A 24,241-nucleotide genomic window follows, 5' to 3' on the forward strand; every position below is an offset into this window, starting at 1 on the left:
ATGAGAAGTACTATAGACTTGAAAAGGGCAAAAAATACCGATGGCAAGTTTGGGCTTCTTAACCAGAATCTGTCTCTTAATTTATCTCCCCCAGATTTTTAAGTAGTTTCTGTATTATATATCTCAGGAAAATATTTGACTAAGGGAGCGATCCCATACTCCATGGGAGGTTGACTGAGGCCAGATCTACACCTTGTGTCAAAACATTTCGATCCCAGCATGGTAACACTATATCCTTCTTGCCCATTTATACCTTGTAGGACACACAATGACATTTGTTGCAGTATTTTGGATAGTGTGGAATAAAAAGCAGGAAAGGACACCATGAAAGCGGAATGTGTAATGTAGTCCAACAGTTATCAGTGCACTTCAATACCATTATAAAACAATAGTGTAGATCTAGCCTGAGAGACCGTAGGATGCTTCAGACCTCCTCTGCAGGTGAGAGGGACGTCCACGGGTGGAGGACTGCCCAGTGCAGAAAGTTACACACACACACACACTGACCTAGTTGCAGTGTTCTGTGGGTTGTGAAGGCCAGGAAGAAGCATTCTGGGGGATCCTTTGATTCCTGTTGTTGGACACAGTACATTTTGTCAGAAAATGATTTAAGGTGCTATTTCAAGCAGGCAAAGGGAAATTCCCATCCCTGTGCATCCATCCCATGAGATTATTCTGATATGTCTGGCCATCTTATCATCCATAAATAAATAGGCCCGTGTATGACTAGCTTTACATGTCAAAAGCACAAGTCTCCTTTTTTCTTTTTTTTTTAGTTCTTTTCAAAATCATTCCGTACGTTTGACCTGTAATTTGACCCTGTAGCTGCTAAGAGTGCCATTTTGTTTGACTTTTTTAAAAAATGGGGGCACGAGGTTGGGGGACATGGGGCACATGCTTGAATAGGCTTGTGCAAACTAGTTTGTCAAGTTTGGATGTGCTGTAGTAAAATGAAAAATCGAACTATGTGGGAGGAGAAGGGAAAAAAACTTTTCCAGAGAGCACAAAATCATGGTTTGGCATTCATATTTGAATTAAGCCATACGTGCACGGTCATAAAACCTACAGTTTATAGTGTTGCCAGAGAAATGCACAGTGCTGAATATCAATTCTGTTTCAAATAGTTCCAAGGTGTTCCACACAGATGTATTTATCACATGATGTTGGAAGCATCAACTGTGACTTGCCTGTGTGCATGAATTGTCACCAATCAAATACTAGAGCCGATACCTTCATTTTGTGACACTTCAACTCAAATACAAGTTTTTCAAGGTTAATATATTCAAAAGTCATCAAATGTGAGGCACATGCATGTATAAGGCACGTTACAGAGAGATTCTTGCATTTAGCAACTAAAGTCTGTACAACTTGTCTGATCTCTCAGTTCACAGGGTTCAATGGCATGTAAATGAGCCATTGCGTTGCCACAAACCACTTAAGGTGCAAAGCTCTCTGAAGATTCATTTATTTATTACATTTATATCCCGCTTTTTTCCTCCAGGGAACCCAAGGCGGCATACATAATCCTCCTCCTCTCCATGTTATCCTCACAACAACAACCATGTGAAGTAGGCTAGGTTGAGAGTCTGTGACTGGCCCAAAGTCACCCAATGGGTTTCCAATGCCGAATGGGGACTAGGACCTGGATCTCCCAACTCCCAGACCAATACCTTAGCCACTACACCACACTGGCTCTCCATTCTCATAGTCAGCTATGATTCACCAAGTGATGAGAAATGCACATGCTAGGGTGACCATATGAAAAGGAGGACAGGGCTCCTGTATCTTCAACAGCTGCATAGACAAGAGAATTTCAGCAGGTGTCATTTGCATGATTGCAGCACCTGGTGAAATTCCCTCTTCTTCACAACAGTTGAAGCTGCAGGAGCCCTGCCCTCTTGACCAGACACAAAAGAGAGCAGGGATCCTACATCTTTAACTGTTGTGATGAAGAGGGAAATTCACCAGGTGCTACATGCATACAAATGACACCTGCTAAAATTCCCTTTTCTATGCAACTGTTAAAGATCCAGGAGCCCTGTCTGCCTTTCCATATGGTCACCTTAGCACATGTGCTACAAGTTTCTGCTTTTCCACACCATTACAGTTTAAATAGTAAGGCCTTTGACAACATGGATAGCAGCATCTCAGATCTCACACAATAGCATGTTTGGAACTGGCTGGTATCGGTATGGAGACATCACAAAGCAACACCCACACAAGTGGAAGAAGGAAATTGTCTTGGTAATTGGGTTAGCAGCATTTCTCTGTTGGAGATTGGTTACCTGAATTTATTTTGTTATTCATTTTATTTATGAAAACATTTGTATCCTTCCGAATATCACTGGGATCTCAGGGTGGCATACAGATAAAATCATACAAACAAATCATACACATGGTATAATTCCATGCTTGTCTCATATTGTATGGCAGCTTTCACATGGAAATACAAAGAAATTGAGTGGGGGGAGGATCAGTTTCCTTTATGATGGGAACCATCTGGGAAGGAGCTTGTGAATGGGTATTTCTTTACCAACCACAATTTCATATTATCCATAACCGATGAAGAAATCAAACCCATTTCCCCAAAACAGAAATCTTCAATGTATTCCTTTTTACATATATATTTATATACAGAGAAGCATCCTTAATCTATTAGCTACTGAGTTGTGCTACTGAAATCAATGGAATTATTTGGGTGTAAGTAAACTGAATGTGATAGGCCCAGTTAGGCATGTCTTCTAGTGCCAGCCAACAACTCCCAGGCATTACACACTGTTTATCATATCAATGGGAATGGCGTGTGGCACGCAAATAGACTTAGACAGAGCTGGGAGCAATGGCTGAGTTGAGCATCTCTTTCATATCCTTCTCACCATCCAGATTGGAGATGGCAGAGGTGTGTGAAGGAAGGCCTTCCTGGAGGGAGGGAGGGGGGAGGATCTCACAATATTCTGCTCGCGAGATCCTCCCCCTGGATCCATATACATGTGCAACATCCCGGGAGGAAGGAGGGATATCGCGCCCACCATTTTAAAAAAATAAATAGGGGAGATGAGCGCAATTGCACTCCCATCAAAAATGTAAGTTTTTTTTAAAAGAACACCTGACCCTGCTCCCCACCCCACCCCTGATGGGCACGGAGCACCTGACGTGCTCCATACCTGTTTCCTGCCTCCTCGTGTTTACTCACAAAGAGGCGGGATGAAGCAGGGGTAGGTGCCCACACATCTCCCGCTGACCCGGGATGGTCCTGGGACAGCAGCAAAACCAGGAAATCCCCATTTTCCGTTTCTCTGGGGTTGTCCCCAGTTGACCCCAGGATCCCCTGTGCATCATTTGGGACGACCCCGGGAAAAACAATGGTGTAGAAAGGGCTGAAGACTCATCCGGTGCTGAGAGAAGCTTCTCCTGGGAGCAGCCAAGTCCTGGCTTCATGTGCACCCAAATTCCCCTTGTTATCACTGCTAGATGGAGCCACATTACACCAATTCTGGAAGAATTTCATTGTACTCCCTTGGGCTTGAGCCCCAAATATCTGAAGAAGCATCTGGTCCATTATCAGCCTGCCCTTGCATTAAGATCTTCAGAGGAGATCCTTTGCCAAGTTACCATTGTTGTGAGAAGTATGCTAAGCATTTACAAATAGGAGGGCCTTCTCTGTGGTGGTACCCCTGACCCTGGAATGGCCTTCTGAGTAGGGGTGTGCAAAGTGGGTCTCCTCCATCTCGAAATTTGAGCCAGACCTCCATTGAGGTGATTCTCTGCCCTGATTTCAGAGTGGCTACCCTTACTCCACTCTGTCGGATTACCCGTCAAATAACAGCCTGTTTTCGGGCACGTGATATTAATTGATGGGTTTGGAAGCAGCCAATCTCCACTCTGGAAGATCAAATGCTCCACAAATGTTCGGGGTTACCAGATAATTCTGGGGCAGAGTGCACATCCCTACTCCTGAGGGTGTTAGCATTGGCACCAACTTTGTATTATTTTTGGCTCCAAATTAAAACATTTGATTGAGATTTTTTTTTATTTTATTTTTTAATTTCTGCCTAAATTTTTATGCAATGGAGTGTTTATTTGTGGGATGAGTGGTTTGTATGCCTCTTATTCTTGTAATTTTATTATGGTTACTACTGCCCTGGGAACCTTTGTAGATGAAGGAGTGGTTTAGAAATTTACTACTCTGCTACTATTACTGATGATGGTGGTAGTGATGATGCCAGGAAGACTGAGATACTAATGTGATAAAAACAAGTTTTTTCAGCTATCTAATCTATTATCATTAAACTTTAAAAATAATAATCTTATACAAACATTTCATCCCTAGCTTTGATAGTTGGGTTTATGCAAAGAGGTATTTCTAATTAAGACGGCAATCCTATAACACTTATATGGGAGCACGTCTCATTGAATTCAATGGGATTTTCTTCAGTATAGACATGTATACTGAATTGAATGGGATTTTCTTCAGTATAGACAGTACTGGGGTTGACCTGTAAAAAAATTTATTCTTAATTTTTATTGTTTTAAACATCATAGACATACATACCACAAAAAATTACGAACAAACAATACAAAAACAGTACAAACAACAATACAAACAAAAAAATACTAACAACGATACAATAAAAGACATCTAAGGTTAAAGTATACTTTCGGCTCTCTTCCTATCAGAAATGTGAACTATCTTCTCTCATTTCTTAATTACATTTAACACAATAATCAAATTCTTTTCTTATTTCTGTCTTAACTATATCTCATACATTGAATCCACAGATATATATATATATATATATATATATATATATATACATCGTTTCTCTCTGTTTCCTGCAAAAATTCTATCAAAGATTTCCATTCAGATATAAACGTGGTTGTTGACCTTTCTCTCATTATCGATGTAAGTTTTGCCATCTCTGCCAACTCCAACATCTTCAACACCCATTCATTCATTGTTGGTATTGTTTCATTCTTCCAGTTTTTGTGCATTTAACAGTCTTGCTGCCGTTGTCATATATAGAAATAAAGTTCCCCCTTCTCTTTCAATTGTTTGTCCATTAATCCCAGTAGGAAGGCTTCCGATTTCAATTATAAATTGGTCTTTAGTATTTTTTTGAATTAAATAATCAATTTGTATCCAGAATGCTTTGGCTTTTTTACAAGTCCACCAAAGGTGATAAAAGGTTCCTTCTTCTTCCTCACATTTCTAACACTTTCCCGAGGCACCCTTATACATTTTAGCCAACTTTACAGGAGACATGTACCATCTATACATCATCTTATAGAAATTCTCTTTAAGTCTTGCACATAATGTAAATTTTAAACCCTTCCCCCACATATTCTCCCACTGTTCCATTGAAATGTTGTATCCAAAGTTTTGACCCATTTTATCATACAATCTTTTACCTGCTCATCCTCTCTCTTGTACTTTAATAAAAGTTTATACATCTTTGAGATGTTCATCATTTGTACTTAATGCTATTTCAAATTCAGATTTTCATTGCTCAAACCTACAATTCTTTTTGTCTATTTTAAATGTTTCCATAATTTGTGCATAAGTAAACCATTGACATGTATACCCTTCTTTCAGCAGTTCCTCCCTTGATTTTAGCTTATATTCATCTTGTGACATCTCTAATACATCATTATATGTCAACCATTTAGGCATGTTTTTCAATTCCCTTCTATGCATAGCCTCCTGCAAATATTTTAATTTCAAGTAAAAACAAAGGTTTCATCACTTTAAAAGGAATAAAGAGAGATGCTACTCAGGATAGTGGATGGAAAATTAATTCTGCTCAGTCTCTTCATTCTTATAGTTTATTATAACTTGTTTGGGCAAGTTCCTGCTTCCATACTCCCTAATACCATCTGCTGAGTTTGGTGTGATTCTGTGCAATTGCAGGAAACTTATCCAAAAGGACATTCATTGTAAGAACAGATTCAGAATAGGGAGAATTCTCTAAACAGATACAGGCAATCAATCAAATCTAAGTTTGAAAAATGTCATGGGTGTGGCAAGAGCATCAGAAAGTCATCTGCAGAGGGAATATTAATTACCAGGCGTGGCAATCACTTTTATATTCCAGTTTCCTCAGGAAGCTGAAGAGAGAGCACCGAGTAAAGTTGATCTCCTAACTCCAGAAGTCAAGGAGGTAAATATTATTTTGATTTTCTAAGCATTAATATGCCTAAAGGTTTTAATTTTTCAAAGCAAACTCTTTTATAAAATGCTAACAGTGGGATGCTATATATGTCTACTCAGAAATGACCCCCACTGAGTTCAATGGGACTTAACTCCTTGATATAGCAGCCTCCCTCAAGCTGGTGTCTTCCAAACGTTTTGGACTTCAACTACCATCAGCCCTAGCTAGCATGGGCATTGGCCACGACTCCTGGGAATTGTAGTCCAAAATAACTGGAGGACACCAGGTTGGGGAAAGTTGGTCTATAGGATTGCAGCTTAAAGATAGCTGTGGGGAAGGAAAGAAAATGCTAACTTATAAATTCAGAGCATGATGCAAATTCAAGTCTATAATGCTGGAATCAAGGGGGTGATGCACAAAAGATGTTTATGCTTGCAGCCACATGACCCAAGAGGAACCCTTCCCTCATTTGTATGTGGGCGCTCTAGTATGGATCCTGTAGCTTTAACTGTTGTGATGAAGGTGCTGCATGCATACAAATGACACATGCTTAGGGTGACTATGACAGGAAAAACCTGGATTTGTCAGGATTTTTGGTAACAAATCCAGGAAGCTGGGCAATTATGAAATTTGAAGAAAAAAACCAGATTTTTCCCATCCTTCCCACCCAAAGGGCAGCTCTACTTTAATGGGAATTAACAAAAATGCTTATTGCTCTGCAATTTTTAAAGATAAAGAGATGAAAGTTGGCACCATGATAGCTCATAAGCAGGGCTTTAGCCAACCTAAGTTTGAAGCAACTCTCTTGATTTTTAGGATTTTTTAAAAAGTTTGAGGTTTTAAAATTATTATTATTTTTTTTAAAAAATCATTTGTAAAGTTAAAGAGATGAAACTTGGCATTATGGTAGCTCTTGAGTAGGGCTTAAGCTATGCCAAGTTTGAAGCAAATCTGTTCATCTGTTGATCTTTAGGAATTTTTTTAAGTTTGAGATTTTAAAATTATTTTTAAATTGTCATTTTTACAGGTAAAGAGGTGAAACTTGGCACCTTGATAGTGCATATGTAGGGCTTTAGCCATGTCATGTTTGAAGCAGGTCCATTTATCCATTGATTTTAAGGAATTTTTTAAAGTTTGAGGTTTTAAAATTATTATTTTTAAAAAAATCTGCTGGAGCCATACCCTTCAAATTCAGGTTGTCAAATCTTCTCTTTAAAGTCTTCCACCTTTAGCAGTTTCAGCCTTTGACATCAAGGGGATCTCCAGTTTTTAGCTAAGAGGTACTAGGCGAGGAGGGCACCTTTCCTGTCGCAGATTTGGTGGGCAGTCAGGCACTAGCTGAACAAAGGCGAGGTGTGCACAGATCAAAATGTGGGAAGGGAGAGGTCAGTTGAGGCAGCCCACAGGGCAAGGTGGAACAAGCCAGAGGCCTTTTTCTCAGAGTTCCACATAATGGGTGATGAAGGGTCATCCTCAGAGAAAAACTCCAACAATGAAGTGTCAGTCAAGAGAGATGCTCTCATCCTTGTGGATGTCCTCTTTGCTGCAGATGTTGGAACTTGGCATGTCATTGCTTTGCTTTGCTACCCCTTCCCTTCTACTTTACTCTGTTCACTTGTGAGCTAGGCTCTGTCTGCACTGCTGGCATGCAACACAGAACATTTGAAGTGTGTGTCAGAGAAAAATAGATTTGTGGCTTTGGCTGGCTGGAAGATCTCTTAGAGATGGAGTTAGACTGAAGACACAATTCAGAGATGGTTGTAGCTGAGCCCTGAGAGGCTGGTGTGCCACACAGAGCCTTTCAGGAGCATCTCAGAATCAAATGTTGGTGCAGGCATTGGCTGGCTGGAGGCATTGGCTGGCATCAGTTTCAGACAGTCACAACTCAGATGGCTGTAGCTTAGCCCTGAGAGGCTGGTTTGCCACCCAGATTGTTAAAAAGGTTTTAAAAGTAAGAATCACCGGACATGACCAAGTAATAAGCAGTGCCCCTGGCCACAAGTGCACAGCCTGGCTGGACCATTGGGAGAAATTGGCAGAGTGAGAGAGAGAGAAGAAGAAGATAGTTTGAGGCTAGAGGCTTTGGTTTGGCTGCAATAACTTAGAGAAAGGGACAACAGAGGCTGCACAAACAACCCAGAGACATCTGTTGTAACTTAGCCCCACAGTGCTGGCATGCAATGCAGGGCATTAGGAAGAGGGTCTCAGTCGTCTGTTTGTGCAGGAAGTAGATAGGAGTTCAAAGTCTGAATGTGTGGTGCCAACGCACAAGCCTTGAGAAGCTAATAGATATAAGTGAAAAGTGTGAATGGGCAAAGTAGTGTCCGCCGCCCAGAACACCCACCCTAATGTTAGAGTAGAGAAACTTGTGACAATCTTACACAAGTTTCAAAAAACCCTCTGAAATTTAAAAATAAAAAAGCCAGCTGGCTGGCAGCAAGCTGCATTAGCAGCAGCAGCAACTTGCAGCGGAGTGAGGCTACAGTCAGAAAAGATATTTTTGGGAAGGGGAGAATGTATCACACAAAGTATAGCAAAAACTTCCAAGTACAGCAAAAGCTACAAAAGCAGGAGTGAGTGAAGTTCATTTCAGATACGTTGAATGCCTCACTTGTTCTTTATTTCAGTGATTTTAACATTAAGATGTTATGTAGAACAGGTTTGCCTTAATTGTGTGCTGTAAAATCAGATATGTGACCAAGGCTATGTTCGGGTGGACACGCCCCTTGGGGGCTGGACATGTTGGTGGGCACGCCCCCTTGGGGGCTGGACATGTTGGTGGGCACGCCCCCTTGGGGGGCTGACCATGTTGTCCTCCTTTTCGTTTTCCAAAATATGGTCACCCTACATCTGCTGAAATTCCCATTTCTATACAACTGTTAAAGATATAGGGGCCCTGTCCTCCTTTTTTCATACTGTCACCCTAATTTAATAAAAGCCAGACAGTAAATCTATGGTCAGTTGAGCTCAGATACAATGCTAAATCTACCCGCAGATGGTAGGAATCTGTCCCTCCCTCCAGTTGCTAACCTCAAAAACTCAGTAAAACTATCAACCAGTTTCATGATTTCTTTCATGATTATTTTAACTCCTGGAGCAATGGACTGCCATTTCAATATAATGTCTTTTACTATTATTTTGCTTAAAGACATTTCCAAGGAAAGTCATTTCAAAAACATCAGTTGCACCTTTGATTTTGCACAGTAGTCTCCCCCCCCCATTGTCCCCCCCCCTCCCTCGCCCGCCCGTGCCAGCCCTGGCAATTTAATTGCATAGTAATTCAAAATCAAAAACAATTGTACATTTGAATTGAAGGTGTAGCGTGAGGATCTGTAGCAGATATGTTTCAGCCTGTTTATCTTTTAATCTCTATGCAAAGATGATCCTAATTATATTACACCATATCCAGTACCTGGAAGGTTGGAAGGTTTGGAAAATCTCTTGCCTGGAAAAAAAGATGTTTCATATTGGGTGTATCTTTCCAAGCCTATGTTTGCAATATAACAAAACCAGTTCAACAACTAACCTGAGCATTCAGTTGCTTTCATATCTACTCATACTTTTTTCTCTCTTTTTTTCCTAGCTAGCCATGGATTTTCCTTTCACCAATGATTCCCTTCCTAAAGCAATTACTTCATTTGGCCTTGATCTTTACCATAAACTGAACAAAAGTGGCATTTGCAAAAACCTCTTCTTCTCTCCCATGAGTATTTCAGCTGCCCTGGCCATGGTTCTTGGAGGTGCCAGGGGAAACACTAAAAGTCAGATAGAAAAGGTAAGCATCAACAAAAATGTACCGCTGCGTGGTTCCTATAAAGACCTTTCGTCAGACTGTGTCCTCTCTGATGTCTGATGCTGATTATAAATGAGCAGAACTGAACAATCCTGACCCTTGTATATGCCTTAAAGCACCTTATCCACCTTGAGCTAACCCCAGCCTCCTCCAACCTCCCTCTCCAGAGCACTAGAGCTTTATCACACCAGCGTTACACTGTGCAATCAGTGCGAATCTGTGCACAGCATTACACTGTGCAATCACTGCGAATTGCATGCAAAGGACTCAGAAGTTTTCCACCTTATAATCTGCTTTGTTTGTGATGTACTCCCATGCATCCTGCCTTAATTGTGCAATAAAGCCAAAAGATTTGCCGTATTTAGCCCCTACTTTTTGTTAAGGGCCATAAAAAGTACAAAATTTAATACAAAACAAGTTAATTAAAATTGAAAATATTTTCACATAAGAGCAGTTGTATTTCTAAACTGAACATCCAATGATATGATAAAAAATGCTCTTTTTCTAATGGCCAGACGCATTTCGACTGAAAGGTCCTCTTCAGTGGCCCAAAATCTAGGCTTTTATGTGCAAAAAAAAGTTTATCAGGTGGGGTTGACTGTTTTTTTAAATTATTATTATTCCTAAATAGAACCAGTAGTGTACAGAAGCAAAACATTTCAGTCAAGCCTCAACTGTAGCACATCATACAGCAAGCCTAGGGTGTTGATGGGAGCAATTCTATGGCACCTATACATTGTCCGAGGGGGCATTTGATAGTGAGGATTCCCCCTCTCCGAGACAGTGCTCTAACCTTGGAAGGGGGAGTCGGAGATCCACTCCCTCCCCCTTGCAGCTGGCATAGAAAGTGCCAGGCCAGCTCTCCTTTGAGTTTGTAAAATCAACCCTGGAGAGGAAAAAGGTGATGTTCCGGTAGTCAAGGAGGGGAGGAGACAGAAGAGGTCAGGATACGAGCTGTCCTGAGCCTCTTCCAGCCACCTTCCCTCCCACTTTGAAGCACTGTCGCTAGCTAAAGTGCCTGTCTAGTGCAAAATGAGGTTGCCTTTGCTGCTGCTCCCGCCCTGCATTGGATGATCAGAAGCCTCCAAGTTTAGGGGCCTTCCAATCATCGATGGCGCAATCAATAGGACTGTGCCCTAAATCCTATTTTTCAAGCATTTGTAACAACCTGCTATTGGAAACAGGCCATTGGTTATGATCCTGTAACTTGTTTACTGTATTTTTCATAGTTATACCATGTCTTATTTTTTAAAAACAACAACAATGGCCATGACCAACCGGTGCAGCTGTCTTTGCTGTAATAATCTTTTTAGGGTTTAGAATCTGTCTACCTTAAATTGCCATCAATGGGATTTCGCCAATCTTTCATATCCTGCTTTCCATTGCTTATCACTGTTTTCTGCTTACAGGCTCTGCACTTTAATAGAACTCCAGGAGGTACAAAACTACCACCTGCTTCTGAGAGGACAACAGAAGATGGGTCAGAGAGTGCCCGTCACTTCCCAGTGGAAAATCCACAGGTATTTTTTGTTTAAACATCCGTAGGATTAAGTTGTGGATTAAACCGTTTTTGTGCCATCCAGCCCCATAGCCAGACATTTTGTGTTGAGCAAGTCAGGTTGAGCAATCCTATACACCAGGGCGGGCCCAGCCCAAGGCAGGTCTTTGCCTGAAGTGGGGAATCCACTATGCTGCCTCTCCTCTGCCTCCTCATCCCAATTTGTGCACCTGCCTGTTGCCAGATAGCTTATTTTTGCTCTCATGTACATGTCCATCCACCTTGCCAGTGTGCTGCCCTTAAATTGTTTCCACCTTTAGGAGCCCTACCATGCCTGCACGTCTGGCAAAGTATCACGAGAGATCCCAAACTTCTAGCGATTGCCCGACCTTGTGCAGGCACCGCATGGCTCTTGGCGAGGCAGGCAGGCATGTCTGTGCCAGGAAGAATAAGCTGGCTGGCCTGCAGCCAGGCTGGAGGGGCCAGCTGGGTCAGGAAGCGCAGGAGCAGGGCACATGCATGGGTGGGAGATGAGGCGGGAGGCTGTGGGCCAGCAAGCGGCTGCTTCTTGTTCCTGCTGGCTATCTGCATGACTGGCCATCTAGGTGGCCAGCAGAACCAAGAAGAAGCAGACCTTTGGAGGGGGAGAGCTTAGCACTGTAAAATAAATAGAGCCTTTTAACGAACTACTTATGCCATGTATTTATTTATTTTTACATCTGAGGAGACATTAATGTATTTTTTAAAAAAATGTCTGTAACCTATCTTCCATATTGTGATTAGGAAGGAGAAATTTCCTCAGAGTTCAAGAACCTCCTGTTTCAACTGAATCAACTCAGTCACGGTTACCAATTGAGCCTGGCCAACAGTTTGTTCATACAAAAAGGTTATACGTTTTATCAGGTAAGTGCTTTCTCACTCTGAAAAGAAGGCCTCAGCTCATTGGTAGAGCGCACACGTACTGTACACGAAAGGATCCAGGTTCAGTCCCCATTATCTCCAATTAGGGCTGGGAAAGGATCCTGCGATTCCTGCCTGAAGACCCTGGAGAGCTGCTGCCAGTCAGTGTAAACAATATTGGGCTAGATGGGCCCATGGCCTGACTCAGTAGAAGGCAGCATCCTATGTATGCCTTAGATTAAAAAGAAAGAAAGAAAGCATCCACTATGGCCAAAAAGGAGAACTATAATGCTTAAAGCATCTTCAATAGTTCGATGGTTCAGTGAATCATCTGTATACCTTTGCCTTGCAACAGTGTTTAGTGCAGCCTTTTCCAAACTGTTGCCCTCCAGATGTTGGGATGCTGGGAATTGTAGTCCAACTGACCTGGTTGAAAAAGGCTGGTTTGGTGGCTAAATGCCCCAGAAGAGGAGGCTCAGATCAATACTGTATTGCAAGTGCTGCTCTCGCAGGTCTGAAGGTTCCCTTTCTTTGGGAAGGCCAGACACATCACCCATCTTCTCCTGGCAAGCTGACTTCAGCAGGGCACTGGGGAAAATTACTCATGCCAGGGTACTCATGCCAACTCTAAACCAGGGTTGGGGAAGTGGATTGATTCTGAAAGCCAGATTACCTTTGGGAACCTTCCGAGGACTGGATGTCATCAAGGCTGGGCCCTCTTCTTTCTAAAGCCCCACCTCTGGTGTCATCTGCTCTCCTTCCCCTTTCTCCAATCACTCCATTCCTTTCCTTGCACTGAGGAAGGGACTTTCCCCTTCTCCACACGCAGAGAGAAGCATAGTGTGATTGCTCCATGCCTCTCTCTGCCTGGACAAATGGCCAGCCTGCCTCTTGCCTTCCTGAGTTGGTGAGGGAGGAGCAAAGCAGACTCAGTGAGCTCCTCAAGGTGTAGGCCGAGTCCTGAGCCAGCTTTGCTCCTTTTCCCTTCCTAATCAGGGAAGGTGAGGGAGGAACAAAGCCAACTGAGCGTTGGTCTTGAGGAACGTTCCTTGACGCTATGGCACAGTGACTCTCTCAACATATCTCCCTCCTTGGAAGGGGCAAGGCCCACAGGTTGGAGTTTCCCAACCTGGTTGTTTAAAACACATCATTGAGTAAATATACAAAAATTATGATTATATATTTTTTAATTCTACAGCAATATCTCACACACACTAAGGAAACTTACGAAGCTGTGTTGCAGACGGTTGACTTTTCTAAAGCTGTTGAAGAAGCAAGGGAGGCCATTAACCTTGAGGTGGACAAACAGACCCATGGTATGAATGCCTGAGGGTATATTGCCTTTCTGGAGCTTGGGGCGTGCAGCAGAAGTGAAAACAGGAAACCGAGCAGGTGGAGCCAGGCAAAGGCAAGGCACTTGAAGCAGAAGTCAGGACCATAGACAGCTCCCAGTCAGGACAACAGGCAGTTCCCATACAAGGCCCTGCCTTATTTATTTATTTATTTATTTATTGCATTTCTATACCGCCCAATAGCCGGAGCTCTCTGGGCGGTTCACAAAAATTAAAACCAATCAAAATATAAAACAACAGTATAAAACCGTAATATAAAATACAATATAATAGCTCAACCAGATAAAAACAACAGCAATGCAAAATTACAAATTTAAAACACCAAGTTAAAATTTATTTATAGACTGTTAAAATGCTGGGAGAATAAAAAGGTCTTCACATGGCGTCTAAAGACATATAATGTAGGTGCTAAGCGAACCTCCTCAGGGAGCTCATTCCACAGCCGGGGTGCCACAGCAGAGAAGGCCCTCCTCCTGGTAGCCACCTGCCTCGCTTCCCTTGGCAGGGGCTCACGGAGAAGGACCCCTGAGGATGACCTTAGGGTCCGGGCAGGTACATATGGGAGGAGGCGTTCCTTCAGATAACCTGGCCCCAAGCCGTTTAGGGCTTTAAATGTTAATACCAGCACTTTGAATCGGGCCCGGACCTGGACTGGCAGCCAATGAAGCTGGACAAGGACTGGCATAATGTGGTCTCGTTGGCCAGTCCCTGTTAGTAAATGGGCTGCCCTGTTTTGTACCAGTTGAAGTTTCCAGACCGTTTTCAAAGGCAGCCCCACATATAACGCATTGCAGTAATCCAAACGAGAGGTTTTATATGGTTGTATGGTTTTGTAGCTGCTGAATTCCATGAGGAAGGAGATGGTAATTGGGGGCTCAACCTCAAAGTCTGAGGGAGGCGGAAGGGCCATGTCCTCTGGCTGCAAAGGCACTGGAGGAGATGCTGAAGATTCTCCCCTCAGTGGACCAATCTGACAGATTCAAGGGGTGATAAGGCTATCAATGGCTGCTAGTCCTGATAGCTATATGCTACTTCTAGTATTAGAGGAAGTATGCCTATGTACACCAGTTGCTGGGGAACATGGATTGGATGGTGCTAATGTACTCATGTCCTACTTGTGGGTTTTTCACAGGCAGCTGGTTGGCTATTGAGTGAACAGAATAGTGAACTACATGAACCTTGGTCTGATCCAGCAGGACTTTCCTTATGTTCTTAAAGTGAGAAGAATATGTGAAGGCCTGGAAAATGCCCCCAGGGAAAACAAGCCTATTTTTTAAACTGTTTCTTTCCCTTAAAGGCAACCAAAAGGACTAATTTCCCCTTGTGTTCAGGGTAAACAAACTGCGGTGTACAGCCAAGTTAGAGAGACAAAACAGGAAAATGTCAGCTCTTTCTTGTTGTTGTGCAAATTGCCCAACCTTGTTTTAAACGAATGACTAAAAGCATAAAAAAGAGGAGGCTAGCTGGAACTTCCAAAGCAAGGGCGTTTCATAGCCTGAGCTATTGTCACAGGGAAGGCCCTCTTCTGATTCACATCTGCCCACCAGGTGTATCTTAGAGGCAAATTCACATAGAGATTCTTATTGTACTTCCTGACAGAGAGCGATGTTTGTGCAATGCTTAACATTCAAGCAATGACACCCACTTGACTATATGCAAAAGGCATGCAATTTCTTTGTTAACTTTTCCATATTAACTTCAAAATTCTTTTTCTCTAAGGAAAGATCAAAGAACTTTTTGCTCCACATGCAATTGGGCCGGAAGCTGTGTTGGTGCTAGCAAACGCCATCTACTTTAAAGCAACTTGGCAACACCAGTTTGATCCAGATGACACCGTCGAAAGAGCTTTTAGGCTGAATGAGGTATTGCAGCAAAAACAAATGTATTAATGTTTAGGAACATGTGGCCTTTCAAGGTGGATTCAAGTATGTTACGAAATGACACGAACGAAGTGTCGATTTGTGTCTCACCATGAATCTGGCTGAATGTATCACAGAACACCCATAATTCAAAAACATTCAGCAACGTTTACCAACTTTGTAAACATTTACCAAAATCTCACCAAAAGAAATAACAGGGATGGTGTTTTGACCACAGGTGGGAAGCAGAAAATAGGGACTGCCTCTGGTAAAGAGGGACAGCTGGAGCACAGATCGAGCTCATATCACATGTTCAAAGAACGTCACATGCATTAGCTCAGTAATCCAACAACAACCCTGTGAGGTAGCACAACACCACCTAATTTGTGGTTGAAGTAAAATGGTTAAAATCAAGGTTTACAGTTTATATCCTGCCAGCTGCAGCCACTTGAGAAAATGGCTTGTATAATGTGACCAAATAGTAGCTTAGCATTCATACTATCAGCTTACAAAAGAAATGAATGTTAGCAGCATGTAGTCTTCTTGCTTGATGAATCGCAGCCTGAGAATATGTGTGTATTTGCTAAACATGTATCTTTCTGTTTTAATTTTCAAAACAGAATGAAAGTAAACCTGTGCACATGATGCATCAGAAAGGTATTTTTAAGTTGGGACGCATGGGAGAGATGAACGCACGGATTCTTTGCCTCCCGTATGTTGAAGAAGTGCTGTCCATGCTCATTATGCTGCCAAATGACATCGGTGATCTGGAACAGGTAAACCAAAAGCAAGCACCATGTTCATCCTGTAAAACATACATCACGGAGATGTAAATAATGGCTCAGTTCAGATTTACATTTCTCAGCTTATTACGCCTCTGCTCACTTCTTCCATCCTCCTTTCTTAGTGTGCTATGATTGTAGAGTTCCTAGTTTAATTAATCCACTGGACCTGTTCAGACATCATGCTAAGCCATGGTTAGGACACTAACCCTTTTGCAGCAAGTGGTTAGTGAGCATGTTTAAACCATGGTTATGTAGCCACTCTGGTTAGGAATGGTTCACACAACACATTAAGTCATTGTTCACATGATACGCTAAGCCATAATGTTTAGCTCAAAATGCTTAACCATCATGGTTTAGAGTGTTGCCTGAACAAAGCCGTTATGTCTGAACCAGGGGGTTACACACAAGCCAGTATCAGAACAAAACAAATTCTGAATGGTTTTGGATCCTGCTTTGTTGTGTTCTTGGTAACCATTGTCTCCTGATTCAGACATAATGAGAAACTAAGAATTAAAGCAGGAAGCATCACGTCATGCCACATAGAGAAAGGAGGAAGGAAGAAGTGCCACGCACAGACAGAAGGCATGTGTTTCTCAGTTTAGCAAGCCAAGATTCGTATATCTAAACCATAAAGATATGTATGCCTAAATCTTCGTTAGAATCCACCTGGGACAGAAAAGAAAATGAGGAACCACTTTTTGAAACATGAAAGCAACTTCACATTAATTAAATCCTACTGATTTATTTAATTAATTCAGACAATAAAGAAAGTGAGGAAAGACATTTTATTTATATCAGAACAGCAGCCTTTTCTTTATAAATCAAAATGCACTTGATCTATGGTTATTGGAATAGGTATAAATCCTCTAAAAGCCAATGAAAGCTCTCTTTAATTTTAATCTACCTGGACAGTACGTCAAAACTCCACTCTTAGACCCCATTACACTGCTTAAATCCCACTGAAAAAAATGGAATTTAAGCTGCAGTTCCAATTACCTGGCTCCATTAAATTCAGTAGGGCTTACTTTAGAGTAGATATAGACCTGGTTTGTATGTGATGACCAACCATGTTTAACTCACAATTAGTTGGGGCCGTTCAGGAGGGAGCGAGTAAGTGCTGCCTCCCAGCTGCACACAATTTTTGCTTTGTTTCCTGTTATTCCTGGGTTGTTCGTGTGATACATGAACTCAGTACTCTGGGTTCTTCAGGGAGAAGCAACCAGAGTTTTAACCCAACAACAAACCACAGGTTAAGACTGGGTTGTTTCTCTTGAACAACCCAGAATTCTGGGTTCACACATCTGGGTTGTTTTGTAAGCTGGAACAAAGTGGAAGCATTGCACCCGTGCACAACCCATGGAGTGTGCTGCTGGTTAGCACCTTAATAGTGTTCTTGCAGTGATAGTTGTAAAAGTTGTGCACCTTTACAGACACTAGATGGGGTTGATGGAACATAGTATGTCGAGAAGACAAAATTGAAAGAAACACCTCTTTGCATTTGTTTCATAAGGAATTCCAATTTATCTCCATTTACCCCCTGTCATTTAATATGTAGCACATTTAATTCAAGAATTGAGGTCAGATAAAATAAATCAGAGTTTAATTGAAAAAACAAACAAAAAACCTCCAATAGCATGACCAGTTTCCTGTCACATATAATTCTAAGTATGTTAATGCGGATGAGGTTGATGAACAAATTATTGAACAAATATGACCTGTACATGTTCTCAGCGTACATTGGTGCTAGCATTTTAACTATACTAATAAACCTAACCCAGAAGAGGATCTTACAACTTTTTAACATCAATTTGTATAGCAGTCTCAGCATGCCAGTGAAGTAATTCTGAGATGGCAAGAAATTATATTGGATAATTAGTGCTCTAATTAGTACATTGCCCCCCCACAAAACAGAAATAAAACAAAAAAACAAGGAATGCATCATCAAAAAGGATGAAAGAAGCTACAGAATTGCATATCATTTACATATGATAATTTCTATATTTATATGCAAATTTAAGAATAATTGATACAATTTAAATAGAAATACAATACATCTTAACATATGGGAAAGACTGTGACCAGTTATCCGGTGTGATGAGCAACATCAAGATCCTGTTCTCCTTCTTATGGGTCTTCATTTTTGAACTGGACTTGGACAGGACACCTCTTCACATAGAGGGTGCCTTCCAGTAGAGGGCTGTCCTCTCTGAAGTAGGACACATTGGGTCAGTTCACATGACCAAACAGCCCACTATTGCTTATTTTAGGGTTATGTGAGGGTTGCTTAGCCCTCACACAACCCACCATCTCCGATACCACAACAAGCTGCGGTTGCGGCTTGAATATTCAAATTCTGTCCTGCACATACTGCAACCCAACTCATTTAAGCCATGCTGGGCTACATTGTTTGTATGAAACAGATCATGATCACACTGATTTTTAATGCGCTATGTACTACTTCCTCTCTCCACTATGTTAACTCCAATTCTGACTCAACAAAGTGAATATAACTGTTCTGAGCATGCTCAGGCCTTCATTTCCTGCTGGGAACAACTATGTGTCCTCTTCTTCTGTCAGGAAATGAAGGTTTGAGGATGCTTACAGCTGTTGTTTTACTTCTGCAGCTGGGCAGCCAAAACAGAGACCCACCTGGCTGGTGAGATGGGCCTCCTCCCACAAGTGGTTTCCCCCACTTCACTGGATAGGGGGCTTGGATTTTCCCCATCTCTTCACTTTAGGGTATCTTTATCACTTCAAAATGATTCATGAGGAGTTAGATCCAGACTTAGTCATATTTAGAGAAGACCCACTGAAACCAATGGGGCTTAAGTGAGACCTGAGTAAACTAAATCCCATTGATTTCAAGAGATCTAATCTGGATCCAACTTAAAGTGCTTTTTTAAAAAAAAGTAGAGGGCTTGCATTTTTGAGCTCTTCTCTTCTTGAAAAATTGCCTCAACCCTACCTCACATTTAAAAAAATAAATAATCTGTCAGTTCTGAGCTTCTCTGATATGATTTGCACTAATTGTGAATTCTGTTTTTACCCCACAGGTTGAGAAAGCAATGAGCTGGGGAAATTTATCCTGCTGGAGTGCCTCTGAAAATCTGACAGAGGATCATGTGGAGGTGTATATACCTCGGTTCAAGCTTGACGATGCTTTTGACCTCAACTTGACTTTGAAATCCCTGGGGGTGACAGACGTGTTTGACGCATCCAAGGCCAACCTTTCTGGAATGTCTCCCTCCCGGCTGCTCTTCTTGTCCAAAGTGGTTCACAAAGCCTACGTGGATGTCAATGAAGTAGGCACCGAAGCGGCAGGTGCAACAGGTGCTGCGGTCTCCACCAGATCCTTAATATCTTATGATCTATTTTTGGCTGATCACCCATTCCTTTTCTGCATCCGACACAATCCTACCAATACCATCCTTTTCATTGGCAAACTCTGCTCTCCTTAAGGCTCAAGTCAGCTTCCTTCTTTAACCTTATTAAAGATTTATCTCACGATGATCTATTTTCATTTCTTTTGCAATGGTGCAGTGTGTGGGCCTTTTATACCAAGGTTCTTTCCCATGGTGGCAGTGTTCTTTTCAGTTAGTGCTATATCAGAGCTAACCATTTGGGGATCTTTTTCCTCTCTTCACCTATAATGGAAGGCAGGCAGCAGAAATACCTCAGGGGTGGCTCTCACTGTCGGATGAGGAAAGGCAGAAGGTATCTCTGAGGCACTGGAACAGGTTAGGACAAACCTAGAGGTTCCAAAGGAGGAAGGAAACAAGGAAACAGGAAAAGAAGATTACAATGTGTGGAATATTAATCACTGGAAAAATAAAGGGAAAAAAGGAGCGCTCCCAAACAAACCCATCAAAACAACATGAGTACAATCTGGTAGACTGTGTCTAGTTACGTCTTTCTTTCTGTCCAGTGTAAATGGGCCATCAGTGAGGGGTACATCTAAGCCCCCTCGATCCATTTTTGTGAACCACCCAGAGAACTTCGGCTATTGGGCGGTATATACATGTAATCAATCAATCAATCAATCAATCAATCCAGAGGTTCTATGAAAGAAGGGGCACTTGGTTGCTGCTTAACAAGAGTATTAGGGTGCAATCCTATGCATGTTTAGACAGAAAAAGTCCTATAACTCCCAGCATGCCCATAGAAGCATGGCTGGCTGTGGCATGCTGGGAGTTCCCCCCTTTCTAATCATGCTCTAGATTCTTCCTGTATTGACTTAAGTTAAGATTACTTAAGTCACTGGCTTTAACTGTTCCCAACAAACCAACCCCCCCTTTGATGGTGAGTCTCCTGGGTTCCAATCAGCTTCTCCAGGGTTCTCCAGATGGTCATACCTCTTTCCCCTGACTATCAATTATTTTGTGGTTTCCTGGCTTTTGTGCAATCCTCCCCCCATTCTAAGGCTCCTTCATGATCCTGCCTCCTACCGCATTTTCCTTCTTCCAAGGCAAAACGTTGTCTTCATTGTGGCCTTTCTAACAATTCGCCCCGTTTTCCCAAGTGACGTTTCATCTCAGTTACTCTTCCTACTGCAACAGCAGGGAGGTCCAGAGAAAAAGAGCAACCTCCCCTGTGCTAATGTCATCTGCTAAAGCACCTGATTTTTTTTTTAAAAAAGCCAGCACTCTGCGCAAACGCACATGTGTGAAAAGTACCCCGTTCTGCGTATTGCGAGAACATCATTCATTCCTTTTTCTCTGAATAAGGATGGATTCCCTGCTGGCTTTGGTGGAATTCATACAGCAAATCAACAGTATTGCCCTCTCTGTAAATGTTTTGCTGTCTGCTCTTCAGGGTCTGAGAGTGAGCAAGCACAGCGAAGGCGAGCATTCCTCAGGATGCTGAAATGGTTTTGGCGAAGGGCGCTGTTCTTCAGGGCTCGGATCCAACACAACATGAGGTACTTTGCAAAGTGTACTTGGTTCCTGAGCTTTCTTTCCATCTTCCGCCGCTACTGTGTCCATCCAAGCAGCAAAGACTGTTGGGAAAATGTCGTCTTAAAGGTTTGGAGCAATATGCATTAGACTGAGAATTTCGGAATGTCTAGAGACACCCTGTTTGAAACAGTTGTGGAGCTAACGCCGGCACTTCAAAGACAACATATGGCAATACGGGAGCTGGTCAGTGTTGAAAAGTGGGTGTCTATCGCAACTTGGAAACCCCAACTTCTACAAGACAGCCACAGAACAGTTTGAAGTTGGAAGATGTACTGTCACCAAAATTTTCATTGAGGTTTGCCTTGTGATGGAACACCTTCTCCTGCACCGGACTGTGCATCTCGGGGATTACCATGAGGTATAATAGCTGGCATGCCTCTCCTAAGGAGTTACTGGCATAACCATCTTTGTCACTTGAGGCTCAGGTGGCCTCGGTGGCATGGAGTGCCTTTTACCAGCTTTGGTTGGTGGCCTAGCTACAACCCTATCTGAACAGGGATAACCTGGCTTCAGTTGTTTATGCTCTGGCAACCTCCAAATTAGATTACTGCAATGCACTCTACGTGGGTTTGGAAGCTGCAGCTTGTGAAAAATGCAGCGGCCAGATTGATAACCAGGACCAGATGTTTTGAGCATATAAGACCCACTCTGGCCTACCTGCATTGGCTGCCTGTATGTTTCTGAGCCCAATTCAAGGTGCTGGTTTTAACCTCCTCTGCATCCCACCAACACAACACATATGCTATAGTTGGACATCGGAGAGGGCTTTCTCTGTTGTGGCACCCCGACTGTGGAATGCCCTCGCCTTGGAGGCCCAAATGGCACCAGCACTGACTTTGTTCTGGCACCAAGTAAAAATACGGCTTTTTAACAAAGCCTTTAATGGTTAAATTCACCTGTCTTGCACATTGTTTTAACTGTTTTAATTGTTTTACTGCTTTTAAATTATATACTGGTTTTAACTTCATTAATGGTTTAATTTGTTTTTAGCTGTGTATATTTATTGTTTTATATTGTATGATTTTATCTGTACGCCACCCTGAGATCCTAGCAATATAGGGCAGGATACAAATGTTTTAAACAAATAATAAATAAATAAAGCCTTACACAGCTTGGGACCACAATACCTGACGGAATGCCTTTCCCGACATGAACCTACCCAAACACTACGTTCAGCATCTAAGGTCCTATTCTGGGTGCCTACTCCAAGGGAAGCTTGGAGGGTGGCAACAAGAGAGAGGGCCTTCTCTGTGGTGGCCCCCAATTGTGGAACAATCTCCCTGATGAGGCCCACCTGGAGCCAACATTGTCATCTTTTTGGCGCCCGGTCAAGACTTTTCTCTTCTCCCAGGCATTTAGCAATATGTAATGAGCCTGGGTCTTTTTTTGGGTGGGTGGGTGGGGCTCATTGATTGTAAAGTTGTTATAGTGGTTTTAAATGTATGTGCATTTTGCATGTTTTGTGGTTTTTAATTTTTGTATACTGTTTTTTATGTGTTTTTATCTTATGTGAACCACCCAGAGAGCTTCAGCTATGGGGTGATATACAAATGCAATAAATAAATAGATAAATAAATAACCTTTAAACTACAATTTGCTGGTATTTGGGGGATATTTTTGTCCTCAGCTGCCATTGGAATGCAACCCTCAGGGGATTCTCTTGTCTCAGTCACCTATGTCTCAGTCACCTATGGAGATTGAATTTGTCGGGGCAAGAATAACTTGATTGAAAACATGGGTTTGGGGACTGAGTACCAGTAAATATTTCCAACAAATGTAATAATACAACAGAAAAGGGTGCAACTTAGCAGCTACCACAAGGGGGAGCGCTTGACACATGGAGCTGAAGAGAGCTACATTGGTTAAGCAGCCCTGCTTTCCTGAGACTAGGAAAACAGATGGTAGCAAATTTTAATCCAAGCCAGCATAATTTGGGACTCAGCATACTGAATGCAGCTTGTAAAGCACGTATAGTGGCCTGCCCGGTAGTTTTGCTGGCGGAATCCCCTCAAGTTCTTTTCAAACTTTATGAATCCACACTTGATCACGCAATTTTATGTCCTGCTTTGGATCTGATGATGGAGTTTCTTTGACATCCACAGTCAAACTCTATTTAAGAAATCTTTTAGCCTGTACATGGGTCTGTTGGTTTGGGTGCTCTTTATAATATTCCCACCCTCCCGTAACAGTTACATTTTTATTGTGCTTTAATGTATTGTTTTATTGCTTTAATCAATTCTTCTAATTGTTTGGTAGAAAGACGGTGTAGAAACAAAATAAAATAAACAGTATAATATGCCTACAGCTTGTGCCTGGATTGCTACAGGCTCCTTTCTGCAGGGCACCTGTTCCTTCTTTCTAGCACAGTGTAGTCTGCTGCATATATGTATTGGCAGGCCTGGAGGTGCAGGGGGCTGCCGTGATGCAGTTAGGGCTGAGGTCCGGGCAGTGGTGAACTGGAGCCAGGGCTCAGAGGGATGCAGCACCGGCACGTTGGGATGATTTATTTATTCAGTTATTACATTTCTATACTTCCTGACAGCCGAGGCTCTGCAGGCAGTGCACAAACCCCATAAAAATACAACAAGCAGTTGGGCTCACAGGGATACAGCACCAGTACTTTTTCATTAGCAGGAGTGGTGATGTCACCTGCCACCCCCCCTCTCAGAATTCCCAATTCCCTCTGAGTTTATCTGCGATTCCCTCAGTAGTTGGGGGGTGGAAATGAATATTCCCAGCAACAATATATTGTTCCCTGTTGTAATGCAAAAGTCTTTTGGGGTGGCTTGGTCTTGAATGGGCAATTACGACCCAATAGCTTCACCAAAAACCTGCTCCTGGTGGAGATGAAAAATGCTAGAAATGGTTTGTTGATATGGGTCAACACCACTGCCTGGATTTTTGGATTCTCCTTAGGGGCTTGGCTATAGGGACTGTCATGATGAGTGCC

At 42.3% G+C, this 24,241-nt stretch overlaps 1 protein-coding gene across 1 annotated transcript; it reads left to right on the plus strand.

Annotated features, from left to right (window-relative positions):
• Window positions 1-9,515: 9,515 nt before the first annotated feature.
• On the plus strand, window positions 9,516-19,846 carry LOC134401261 (serpin B11-like). Its single transcript, XM_063130010.1, has 7 exons — window positions 9,516-9,924; window positions 11,352-11,462; window positions 12,224-12,343; window positions 13,539-13,656; window positions 15,412-15,554; window positions 16,172-16,327; window positions 19,390-19,846. Exons 1-7 carry the CDS (start codon window positions 9,739-9,741, stop codon window positions 19,792-19,794), a joined length of 1,239 nt encoding a protein of 412 aa, XP_062986080.1. The 5' UTR covers window positions 9,516-9,738; the 3' UTR covers window positions 19,795-19,846.
• Window positions 19,847-24,241: the final 4,395 nt, after the last annotated feature.

This window comes from Elgaria multicarinata, chromosome 7, assembly GCF_023053635.1.
Source record: "Elgaria multicarinata webbii isolate HBS135686 ecotype San Diego chromosome 7, rElgMul1.1.pri, whole genome shotgun sequence".
Classification (NCBI taxonomy): domain Eukaryota; kingdom Metazoa; phylum Chordata; class Lepidosauria; order Squamata; family Anguidae; genus Elgaria; species Elgaria multicarinata.